The sequence below is a fragment of the Periophthalmus magnuspinnatus genome, chromosome 24 (assembly GCF_009829125.3).
Source record: "Periophthalmus magnuspinnatus isolate fPerMag1 chromosome 24, fPerMag1.2.pri, whole genome shotgun sequence".
In the NCBI taxonomy this organism is placed as follows: Eukaryota; Metazoa; Chordata; class Actinopteri; order Gobiiformes; family Gobiidae; genus Periophthalmus; species Periophthalmus magnuspinnatus.
Window position 1 is genome coordinate 12,490,751 of NC_047149.1, and position 13,500 is coordinate 12,504,250.

A 13,500-nucleotide genomic window follows, 5' to 3' on the forward strand; every position below is an offset into this window, starting at 1 on the left:
ATAACAGTAGTCTTGTCCTGCTTTATATTATCTGTTTGAGAACCAGAGCAGCCTGTTTGCATTATCAAGGGACACAGCGTCTTTGGTCTTGTCAGAGATAAGCCGAGGAGAAAGTGTAACAACATCCCATAAGACACTAGCAGTCTGTATTAAATTAGGTGCCATTGTCGTAGGGTAAAACTTCACATATAGCTTGAGGTAAGAATTATAATGAAAGTAGTGGACAGGATTCTCAGAGAACTAGTTTTTCAAAACCAGGTGAACTTTGAGGAATCGACTTTCTTGGCAAACTGATGAAGGACTGGACATTCAGCCTGATTTTTTTTTTTTTTTACTTCCGCCAAAAGAGATTTTGTTTGAGATGTCTGGTTCCTGAGGTGAAAGTTTTACTCAGCAAGAGAAGAAATTCAACTGTCTACCACTGCATATCAATAAAGTGAAAAGGATTAAATATAAGGATGTTTTTCTGGTTGCCTAATTAAAGGAACTGTATGTAGCCTGTACTAAGAAAAAGTTATTACAATCACAGATGAACCTGCAAATAGAAGACACATAGTTCATCAAGGCTAGCAGTTACAGGGGTGATTTCAGAGCAGAGTTATGTATTATGAATTCCAACCGCGAGTATCAGCAACCAAAGAGCCAATCCAGAGCGAGGCTGATGAAGGTAACTCCCCTTACTGCCCGCACCACTGGTTTAGCACGGAGCGGGCACTTAGGAATGTAGTCAGTCAAACCTGTTGCCTTGGGGAAAGGCTCCTGATTCATCTGTTATTAATGTCCATATCTTGATTTATGGACACAATAACAAATTAAAAATACCAGGATCATGTAGAGCGCGTTAATACGAATATTATATGAATACGAAAAGACCAAAATGACGAGGCTCACTCCAGTAGCTATGGAGAGAGGGGTTTTATTATTATTATTTTTTTCAATGTAAAGTGAACTGGAGCCGATGGAGTTGAAAGCGTGAACATGATCACTTCCTATTTGTGACGCGGCGGCTAACAGGTTAGCTGCATCCAGGTTACAGGTGCTGGGGTTTAGGTAGCGAGCGTTCAGATCAGAGAGAGTTCTTTTGGGTTCAAACCAACTGGATTTCAGCATTGAAACTGGCAATGCAAATGAGGGATTCATGTGAGGTTCATTCTCTTTTATGATTGGATAATCATCACCAAATTACTACATAAATGATTACAATTGTGATCAGTAGGAGGAAAATTTTATTTGAACATGTCTATCTTGTATCATGTTTATGAAATTTATAATCAATCATACTGTTCCTGTTCCTATTTTTCCTCAATTACAAAGTGCATTTGGAATAAAAGCCAAGCTAACTACATGTGGTCATGCCATGTTTAGTGCTATTTTTGTGCAAATATATAGTGACGCTGTAAATGCACCCAAACAGCATATAAGAATGGAAAGGGGAGGGTTTGATGACTACCACATTAACTACAATATGATCCGATTTTGCTCAGGCCAGAAACCTCCAATAGCATTACCACTCCCATATTGGCGGGTATCACTGCAGTATATTGTTGTAAAGGAGTGAGGATTGGGCTGCACTCGTATAACCAGGCGTCAGATCCCACTGATTAATGCCTTTAATAATGCCAAGAGCACACTGAGGGGAAGAATAAAAGCGCTCCCCGGGACACGCAGTCGAATAAATTAAACACACCCCATGTCCAAGGCCATCAAGCAAACTGCCAACAAGCTTTAATAAGCAACTGAATTATACAGACCCCTGGACCGGCCCGGGTGGTGTCATCAGTGAAAAATTGGTTAGATAATAGCCTTTCACCTGTTTGGCCCGCGACAAACATGTAATCATGACTCTCATCATTTATGTGTTTCTGTGCATTATGTGGATTATACTATAGCTGAGTATTGGCCTATATGATGCTTTCTTTTTACATATTGTGGCATTGTAAAGGTGTTTAAAGTAGTTTTTAATGTCATAAAAAAAACCTTAAGTTTTCAATTCACCAGCATGAAACTTCAAGACATACTACAGAAAAATAGCATAACTTAGGTGTTAAAAGAATGCCTAATGCAAAATATTTATAATGATTAAGACCATTACCTATTGCTAGACCAAAAACTGACATAATAAGGATAAAACAATAGCAGTATCTAAACCATAACTAATGTAGAACTAAATCAGAACAACTACTGGACTCAAAGCCAACTAAACAGTGGAAACTACATAGTAATTACCCCTGAACTAGAGACACACTTGCTCTCTCCCTGTGAATCATCACTTCACTGTTGAAACATGGCATTTATTGGTGTTTAGTTCAACAAGCTGAGCTCCCTCTGAAGTCCACTGGCCCTCCTCTTTTACAGCTCACTATCTCTCCTCTACACGCGCAGAGCAAACAGTATGTCAGAAATGTAGCAGCCCCAGGCCTCTAGAGAGCTCCACTCAGCGGGGTGTGAGAGACAGGGCAGAGGCGAGAAAGGATGGGGAAGAAGTGAAGCTCGGGAGGGCACTTGTCAAAACAATATGGCAACCCCCGCTATGCTACTCCAAGAGTCGGGCCGTAAAGAGGTTACACTGAGTTGGATGAAAGCCGAAAAATGAACTGTGGTCGGCGGAGATAGTATTAAGGCTGCTGTCTGAGGGAAAATCTATCAAAGTGACAGGATACAGTGGGCCAAATTTTACCTTTGGAGTGACTTTATATTTTTGCAGTGAGGAGAATACGTAATGTGCGATGTTGACTGCCGTGATATCAGTGTAATTTGTGGTAGTGTTGTCACGCTTTTAAAATTTCAACCTCTATTTTGAGGCTAAGGAATAGACTCAATACTCAGTACTGATTGTGATAATGTGATGATACTCCCAGATGGGGGCAAGAGGTGTTTTTTCCTATTGATAACATTGTATTTTCTGTTGAAAGTAAAGCACCAATGTTGAACCTGATCATTTCTATGAGTGACTAGATTCAAGAACTCACTGTATTACAACAAAAACCTGCATTTCAACAACATGAATCTTAGCTGCCCCCATCTGTATTAAATAATATTGGGCTATAGAATGTTGTGCTGTCACCTGAAACCCACCAACACTTGTTCTGATGCAGCTCAAGATCATTCTAAAGCTGTTCAGGAAAGGTTCATTTCTATGCTGTGAATGTGAGGTTTTCAGTATCTGCTCAAATGAATATCTAGTCTCAGTACTAGTATTGGTATTGATTCATATCTGATTTTCGATACTTTTGACCTTTCTAATATGATGAAACTTAATCAAAGCAGATGCTCATTTTAAGTCAAGAAGAAAGATATTACTTTTGGCACTAGACAGATCAAAATACAACAATAGGTCAAGTTTTGAGTATTTCATTTCATAATGCTTTGAATAAACTGCCTCATAATTGCAACAAACCTTTTTCTCTTGCAGTGTATATAAATTGCTCATAATGTTACAGACTATTACAGAATTCCACAGCTAAAATTTGAACAATTTAAACCTAAACCTGAAAATCTTTTGAGAGCCCTCTACAATGGCTCTTGTGTGTTCAAAATATTGAAATAGTATTGTACTAGTATTGTACTGTCACATGCGCTCTGTTGTCGAGTGAATAAAAAGTACTTCAGATTTGAGTCAGCCTAGCACTTATTGTGTTTGAATACTTGTATTGATAAAGTGAGATATTTTCTGCACTATAACAGGTTTAGACTTTGTGAAAATATAAAGGCGTCAAAAGTAACTCCTGTGTTTGTCTTTGCAATGACCTCTTTAAGCAGCTGCAGAGAAACCCATGGGGCGCTTTAGAGAGAACTACATTTTGCACAAGTGTTCCAGGACATAATACCACAGTGAATCCTACAGGTCCTCCACATACAGAGCTGTCATCCACTCTGTGTGTCCTGGCTCTCCTACAATCACTGAATATTCATGCTAGTTATTTAAAGCAGTGCAGGTCTTTCATTTGGTTTAGAGGACTATTTCAGTACAATCTTGCCATGTCTTGTAAATTAATGTTGGTTTGATCTTATAAAGAAATGGCGTACTAAAACGGTGCCAAATAATAAAGTTCAAGGTTTGATCCTTGCTGCCTCAAATGCTGTAAACCATGGCTGTCCCTGGGCGAGACACTGTAATGTCCTTGGTATGTTTGTGAATATGAGTGCAGATGCTAGTAGATCGCGTAAACAAACAGTAATTAGGTCTTATTTAAATATCAAAATCCTATGCTGGCATTTGAAATCTCATTTATTCATAATTTGCCTTTTTTTGTCAGGTCTTCCGCAGAAAAGCCGTGGAGCTGGGAGAGAAGCTGCTCCCGGCCTTTAAGACGCCCACTGGTATCCCCTGGGCCCTGCTTAACCTGAAGAGGTAGGTCCTTCACCCGCCCACTCTGTGTCTGCCTCCATCAGAGAAATGCTCTTCTACTGTACCGATGCTCAGAGCCAAAAAACACTCTCTCTCACAAAATAGGAACTGCTCAATATAAATGTGATGTGTACTTCTATTGCCAAATGTATTACCTCTATTCCAAATGTGTTATGTAACGGCAACACTGTGGTCTTCTTTGTAATGCCTTTTGAATTTGTGTATCTCTAAATATCAATGTCAAATAATCTCCTAAAACATGGGATAACAAAAGAATAATTGAGTTAGATATTTACTCAGTATTTATCCCTGAACTGGGCGTCTTGGCTATATTCATGTTAATTCAAATGATTGTGTTAGCTAGCTTAATTCACACATATCTTTTAGTACAATGTTTTCAAAGACTGTGACCATACCAACCTCTTTGAAACATTTCATAAACTTTATATAACTTTTATGTACCTATTTAAGTCATTAAGAACAGTAACTGCAGAAATGTTTAGAATAATAATAGGAATGCATTTGATTTATCTAGTGCCTTTCAAGACTCCCAAAGCGCTTTACATTACACTATTCATTCACTCTATACTTGGGGCTGGCAAGCTACTGGTGTAGCTACAGCTGCTCTGGGGCAGACTGACGAAAGCAAGGCTGCTAATCTGCACCATCGACCCCTCCGACCGCCATCAACACTCATGCACACACCACATTCATACTGCTTTGCCTGAGGACAGCTGCTGGCGCTGTGGCACCTGTTATTTCCAGCGGCCTTCGATCCAAGTACTAATCAAGACCAACCTAGCTTAGCTTCTGAGATCTAATAGGATCAGGCATTGAGAAGCCAATATGGCCACATGCTTATGAGTAGTACTATATCATTTAGTAAAAAGGATCACTTACTCAACCTTACTTATCACCTTACTTATCTCATCTGAAACACCTCTATCCATGTTTGCATTCAGACTTTGATGTCTCATTTGCGAGCCCACTCCAGAGGCTGTCTGTAAAACTGCACCAAACTAAACTTTTGAGTGGTGTGACAGGGTGAGAGGGCGCAGGCGCTCTTATTATTACACTGTGTCTCTGTGACAGCTCTGTCCCAATAGTGTCCCACTGCTCTACACAACAGCCTCGCTCCTGAGCTGCCCCCAATACAAACCACTTTAGATCTTTATTATGACCAGCCACTACATTGAATAATAATTGAGCTGGATCCTAGAAATTATACAAATTTATGTAGTTTATAGCTGTTAGATCTAATCCAACTTTATTAGAAACTTGATTGGATATTAAGACTTTGAAGACATTTTGCCCTCTAAAACTCCTGAGCCTACAACTCTACAACTTTATTTTAAAAAAGTTATCAGTTTGCCATATACACTACATTCATACAGTACATTTTGTACATTTCTTACAGGTTCATGTCAAAGGTCAACAGGGTCAATAACAGTTATCCAAATACTCAATGCACATTCAAGTTTGTTGCTGTGTAAACAATGTAGAATATATAGTTCAATTATCATAAGTTATATTATATTATAGTATATAATTAGTTTATTCTAAAATGATACATTTTTCTATCCAACATTTGTTTTAACTTTGAATGATAAAGTGTTTGATTTGTATTATATGAATGTTAGTTTTCTGTCATTTTCATAATCGTCCTCATGTTTAATCACAGTATAAAACTTGGCACTGCTGAATAAGTAGGATGAGTATAGTATTAATCCATAGAAACAGAAGGGCTTGGTGTAATGGTTGGCGCCCCCTGCGATGCGCCCCAGTCGTCCTGCCACTCACGCGTCATGGTTCCCAGCAAGAATCGCTTTAATTTTATTTCTATCCGTGCATCCCCAGAGAGAGAGACAGCCCTCCTCTGTTTGTCAGCCGGTAATTAAAAGGCGGCTTGTCAGGACGATAAACGCGGCGTAACAAATTAATTTTCGTTCTCGTTGGAATGGGTGAGCGGACCTGGCCCCAGCTGTCACTCTCTCGGGGGTAGGTATGGAGGAAGTGCCCATAGGGAGAGCCTTCTGTGGGGTGTTACCTGCACCTCCACGAGAGCACCCGCCAGGTTGTCCCGCAGGGGCCAGAGCAGATTGGAGGCCATGATGACTTTATCTGGTTGAGTGAGCAGCGATAGTCTGCTGCTAACTCACACGTTACAGTCCTGTACACACACTGAGCACCGCAAATGAAGATCCAACGTACTGCTGATTTAGACTGGGTTCTCGTATAGGACACAGATGAGTCTATAACTACGCTGGGATTGATTTGTATGAGGTGGTCTTTTTGATGCTGTAGTGGAAAAATGTGAAAAGGTTATAGTTACATTTGCATCATATCCTAATAGTGATGTTGGATTGGTTTCAAATTTGGTCACTTGAACTTTCCTTGAAAAAGCAGTTTTTAAAGATAAAATTTGGTGAGACAAATCAACCTACTTTTCTATTTTTGGCTGCATGTAAACTTTGTAATCTTAAAAACAAGTTGGTGTAATCCCTCCTTCGTTCAGGAGTGTTCCATGGTAGAAAGCGTTCCAAAGATAGTCATCTGGGCACTGTTTTTGAAATTGAAACTGCCAGCTTCCATCCGTAAGTCGTTTTCAATCTGAAGGTACTGGTCTGAGAAGCTAAAATTTTATACTGCCCTGAGTTTCAATTGTCCAAATGACTACCTTTTTCTATTATTGCAGTGAAATATTTAAAACTGTAGAAATCAATGAGACTTTATTGGGACTCTAATCTTCTTGCCCTATACTTGTATCATTTTAATTTGTGATGTCTCCTACACAGTGACCTGCTTTGAGCGTTAACCACCGCTAACAGTTTCTCTATGACCTTGACCTAGATGACTACAGAATAACTAAGACATGCTTGGCCCAATTACTCCTCCCTCAGTTGTTCTTGTATGCCCTCAGAGTTACTTTGTTCCTCCTACATTGTCGCCCTCGTCCATCTATCTTGACTGGACTGACCCAGTATCTTGTTCAGGACATCCACTTCAGTCCTATTCCCTATCTGCGCGTTTACTTTAGTTTAGCCCATAGCTATTTGTGAAACCAATGGGGAGCCTCGGAAATAGGGACAGAATTTCGCTCAAAAAATAGTTATTACAAAAAGATTGGTTTGGGCAATATAGAGTTTTTACCACTGCAAGACAAAGATAAGTTCTTATTCGTGGCTATGTAGTGGATTTCTTGCTTGGGTTTTCATAATGATTACTATAGATTTTCTTCAGTCTTCTCAGCTAGACTTTATGATCTATATGACATTTTGATCATAGCCTTAGTGTTGATGTCCTGTTTTGTTGATGATGGTTATTGGCAGCGGGGCCCTAAACCAGTCGCAGTGTGTGCTCACAGCTGTGCACGGAGCCATTGATTGACACAAACTGAGCGGAAAATGCTGCTAAGATTCAATTGATTTGTCCCATCGATCTCTGCTTCGGACTGGGGACACACCAACGCCAATACAATGTTGTTGTGAATGAACGGACCAAAGCACGGCATTTTAAGTTCCAAGCAACCCTTTAGTTCAGTAAGCTAGTACGTGTTAGCCTTTACGTAGCAGTTCATCTGGTTTGCCTGGTGCATCTTTTAGCTTTTCTATTAACATTCAGGTTGATAACGCTCTTAAATCACCCCCAACACACTTCACACTGACTGCCTTTAATGGGATAGGCCTCTGTGTCTGTGCGAGTGATTTGCTTTTAAGATGCCGGTCTGGTCACCGCACTGTTCAAGTGTATTTTCATCTCGTCTCACCATCTGACACTTTACCCACAATGCACCCAGACCAGGGTTGGTTGGAATCACAATAGGTCATAATTGGATACAGGTTACAAATGAGGAAATGTTCAAGGGAGATCAGAGGGAATGGGTCAGATAGAGGTCTGGGTATGTGCAAAATGCTAAGCTAAAAAGGCTGACAGGAATTCGAAATTTTGTTGGTATCAGTGTAGCTTTTTCTTAAGTAATCGTCTATGGTAAATTTGCTTGCAGTTTCTTGTTTACTTGAAGTATGTTTCTTAAGAAAGATGGAACAGGGGGTTAAGCTTTCAATCAACAACCATGGGATATACAGTTCAGACCTTACCTCAGTGCCTTCTTTATCTGGACAAGATGCATAAGTTACTGTGTTTGATGTTAGATCACTTTCAATTTAATACTTTTTCCTTTTTGTTAGAGCATAAACACTTCATAACAATGATGAAAAGTGGCATAATAAATTAGCCAAAATCCTATCTCATAAATCTTAAGTAATTAGGCATTAACTCAGTGTGCTAACTCATTCTGTTCTATTAGAATACTTACTTTAATTGTTGAAAATCATAGGTTACTCCAGACTTCCGTGGTATAATCCATAAAAACGTTGTTGTCATCACTTAGCGTGCCTTCATCTTGCGTACAGTAGCCTATTGTTCCAGCTGCTCCTCTTTAAAGCTCATAAACCTGTTCCAAGTCTGCACTTTATTCCCAATTAGCAGTAAAGTAGAAACACATGTTGTTCTTTAACTCTGTAGAGGAGCTCTGATCTCCGCTGGCTCTGAGGTCTTCTCTGAGTGTGAGTGACAGCCGCAGCAGCTGTTGTGGGTTTGCTGTCCTAAACCTCATTATTGTGATAAGATGTTGCTGGTTGGGTGGGTTTTTCCTCTGTGCACTGACTTATGCATAATCGCCTTCCAGAGGACAAGCAGCTAGGATTATTTTCCAAAAGTACTTCTGTGACTTCATTAGTATTAGTATCACGACATATGCAGATGTAATTATTTGTGTGCAGTAACTAGGTGACCTTTACTGTCCACATAGAGTAAATGTGTTTGGTCATTATAGTAATTTCACATTTCAGTTTTATGCTGTAGAAAGACAATCAGAACCACATTGACCTGATTTGTATTCTTTGGATGTACTACCGGTACTACGCATTCATCTTTCATGTAAATAATATAAAAATTGGACTTGGATGACAATTTTGGATACATCAGTGTAAAACTTACTGGTTCCCGAGTAATTAAGAGGTGACAGACAACTGAAATATGAACTGCTAATGTATGTGAGTTTTGTCTATGAACTAATGCAAGAATCACATTTACTTTACAGTTTAGTAATTGTAACTTTTCAAATTACACTTTTGATTTGGATTATATACCCATTATACTGATCCAAAGCTTGTATAAACAAAGAGGATTTAAGGACAGCATCAGACATACAAAACCTGCTCAAATTTCAAACAGTTGCTTGCTACAATACAACTGATTTTTAATGGCAACTTGAAACAACAACAACAAAAAATATGTGTACCTTTTTAGACCTAGATTGAGCTAAATTAGTAGCTGGACAAAAGTAGACTCTCCCTAGATTAAAATGACTCTCTCTAGATTAAAGTGAGTGATTAAAAGTAGAGCATTGGACATAAAATGTACTGAAATTTCAAACCTTTGCTTGCAAGGACACGCCTGACTTTTTCTGGCAACTCCAGATGAGAAAACCTAAAGAAATAAACAAAAATAACTAGCATCCCTTTTAGACCTAGCTTGAGCTAAATTAGTAGCTGGACAAAAGTAGACCATATATTAAAGTGCTGTGTATGTTCGTCTGGCTTCATGCTCTGTTTGAGAGAAAGACAGTGTGCCAGTCCGGATATGCTCCCTTAAACGCACCCTGCACAGCTCCTCAGTAGCAGTATCCCCAGGCACTGGAACCCAGGCATGATTTAAAGCCTCTAATTAAGTTGCTAACTGTGAATCTATGGCAATTCACATTTTCTGTGCCCCCTCAAGCTGCAGAAATACCATGGATTTTAAGACGAGAGGGAAGACGAGTGGCATAGTATTGGTAAGGAAGCTAATAACTGATTTAGCTGGTATCTAAACAAAATTTGTGGTAGCTGGATAAAATACGAGCTTTATAAATTGAAAAACAAATTGGACTCAGTTACGGAAATAGAATCTGCTGTGTTGAATGAAAAGCCCTGCAGTGAAAATGATGGCTGTGAGATTAATCGCAGTCGAATTGAAATCACAATTTGAATTATTACATTTAGCAAATCGCAAAGGCTGCAATTTCTCAAGTTCTGTCATTTTTTCCACAAACAACAAAATACCCTGTTTTAATCTGCAGAAAATTGTTAACCCTGTAGTTTATATCTGTACAAAATGTTCTGAAATGTTATTCTTTCTCAGTTCATCTTTGAGTCTTTTTGACAGTTCTGTTTAAAATGTGAACTTGGAACAAAATCATATTATTGAAATTTAAAAAAATCGAGTCACAATCGCAATGTCAGAAAAATCGCGATTCGATGTTTTTCTCAAATCGTTCAGCCCTGGTGAAAATGTGAAAAGTATTAAACTCTAAGGTTGAGGCTTTGCTGTTACACGAATAGCCAGAGGTGTGCCCACAGCTGCCTGAGAGCTCTTCTGTAATGGGACGCCTGGACAAAGGACAAAACGGGCAGAACAAAGAGAGAAAAGAGGACTGGAAATGTCCCGTAATGTGTGAACCTGATCATTCACTCTGGCATCAGCGTCGGTGGCCCACATTTTTCTGGGTCAAGTCTTTGGCGCTGTCACATTCAGGCCGTGGTTTAGGGTCCTGAGACAAACAGCGGTGAAGGGTGGAAACGGAGCAATTAGGATTAATGTCTCAATTCAAAAAAGTAGTTCTGAAGATTAATTTAATGCTGCAGGGATTATATACAGACGACGTGGTTGGGGGTTGGGTTAGACCATCCATGGATTTCAGAGTGATGAAAATCTACCACCATATATTTTTTGAATGGGCATAGGTCCTGAAAATGTCACCCACAAACAGGAAGCTGAAACCAGTGGATAGGGATACTCAAGTTATATGTTTTTGTTTTTTTTTCCGAGGGCTCACACTTCACTGTGATTGGTTAAATGGACCTGTCACTCACCTCGATGAATATTTACTAGTGCAATGAAGTATGTGTTTTATGGTACATCCTTATAATGAACAGATCTGTATGAACATTTAGTGTAGAAGAAATCTTACTTTTGTCGACGTATTAGTTGGAAAAAAAACCAAAACAAATAAAATCCAATAGACGCTGTTCCTTTGTTTGGATATCCACAGATTACATAAGAGTCCTTTAGCGCAGTGGTTAATAGAGCCGTATTGTATCTGTGCAAATAAGCAAGCCCTGTTCTGCCTCAGTCTCGGAGCAACCATAACAATAGCTGTACACTCGAGAACAAATGTGAATGTCCAACAGTTTGGTTTTGCAGCTTTATTCAAAACTCTATAAATAATTGGATGTGTTAGTTAAAAGGACTTTCAACAGCAGCATTTGGATCACTGTTTACTTCCTGTAAACCTACACAACTAGTTTTGACCATGTTGATTTGAGGTGGACTCGAGGTGAATGGCTCTTAACACCACTACAAAAAATACATCTACAAAAATACAAAAACACGTACCTGTGCTGTTATTAGTCGTTATATACCCATGTAAGTCCTCATTTAGTCCAAAGTTAGACCTTGGTATTATCGGTTTTGCTTGATTCTGATCTAGTCCAGTAGAAGTCATTGTTTTTTCTTGTGTATTATTTTTAATTAGCTGTTTGTCTTTTAAATGGCGAGTAATGCTTGAGGCGTCACTCTTGTTCTGTGGAGCTGAATGGAAGGTATGTCTGTACCAAATGGAAAATATTAAATTAGTTTATTATGCAAGTCAAACATCATTCTACGATTACATATCTACTTTGCCCTATTGTTTAAACAACTTTAACATCGAATCCAATAGTTCTACTAATATCATTATCAAGCTGAACTGTACTTAAAGCAACACTGCATAATTCTCTGGAGGTGGCACATCACCTGCATGATTCCACTGCAATGGATAAGTTTTATGCCAAACTGTGGATCATTATAGCAAAAGTGACATCTTTCCCCTCAAGGCCAAATAAGAGCCAGTTTTGTGGAGATGCAAGCCCACGAGTATTTTCAAGTATTTCAGTGCAATAAAACATCCAAAATTAACTTTTTTTTAATATATATAATATTTATTTTATTTTAGTCAAGGTTTTGGCCGCAAAGTGACACTTAAACACAATTAGTCCATTGAAGCCACACATAAATTTCCTTGAACTGGAGACTAAAAGTCTATCACTATTTCTACTCCTTCTACTTCAGAGAGGTTTTATTTTTATTTTTCTAAGAACTTCAGACTCAGTATCTTATCCCTTGACTGTCTCTAGAAAACCAGACTACTCCCTGGTTATTCCGATATTCTTCTGATAAATACACTATAATGCGTCCGGCTGTGTGTTGTGTTTGTTGGTTTTATGTGCCAGTGCCTCCCTGCTGGGTGGTGTTGATTCTCTTAAACAGGGATTTACTGTTGCTCACAGTGGGGCTTCAGTGGGATTTCGGAGGAGTGAAGTGAATATAGAAGGTGTGTTATTGCCATTCCAACACATACTAAAAAGGATTTGTTGTTTATCACCACAGTTGTAAAAGATTTGAAAAAAGACTCAAACACTGCACCACAATAATGTAGGGATAAAACGGCATTAAAGTACTACTAAGAGAAAGTACTAAGTGTGTATTTTATTTTTAAAGCTTGGCCACAACTTTTATTTTCCTAATTTTGTGTTGTGGGACAGTAGTTTATGTGGTAAATTGGCCACAAATCTTTTAATTGAAAATTTGGCAGTTTGATCCCAGCTTTGATAGTCCTTGGGCAAGACACTTCACCCACCTTGCTTATGTACGCATGTGGTGTGGGTGTGAATGATCGGTGGGGGTCACAGAAACCATTGGTACAGATTCCCTGCCGTGTTAATATCAGAAAAATCCAAGGCAGCTATGGCAACAAGTGAAAAATTTTAATAGAATCTCTCAGTGTTCAAAATGTGCCTGATGAATCCAACTCACCATTTATACTTGTTGGGCATGTGTTAAGTTTTAATGTTGAAGAATGCTGGCTGCACGGAATATGAACACTTATATTTGCAATGGATTCAGAATTATAATAATATAACAGTGCTAACTTTTCATATCTTTTGAATGGGAAAAAAATCCTTAAAATGTTGCATATAATAGAAAGCTGGAACCAATGAATAGATTCTTACTCTCTTGAATAATTTATATGAAACATGAGAAGTGGGCTTATACATACTACGTGATGTACA

The 13,500-nt window shown here is 38.8% G+C and overlaps 1 protein-coding gene across 1 annotated transcript in view; it reads left to right on the forward strand.

Moving 5' to 3' along the window:
• Window positions 1–13,500, forward strand: part of man1a1 (mannosidase, alpha, class 1A, member 1) — a 114,009-nt gene that overhangs the window by 82,211 nt on the left and 18,298 nt on the right. The window contains exon 5 of the mRNA XM_033990856.2: window positions 4,257–4,351. Coding sequence (XP_033846747.1) covers window positions 4,257–4,351 — 95 coding nt within the window. The remainder of the gene's footprint in view (window positions 1–4,256; window positions 4,352–13,500) is intronic.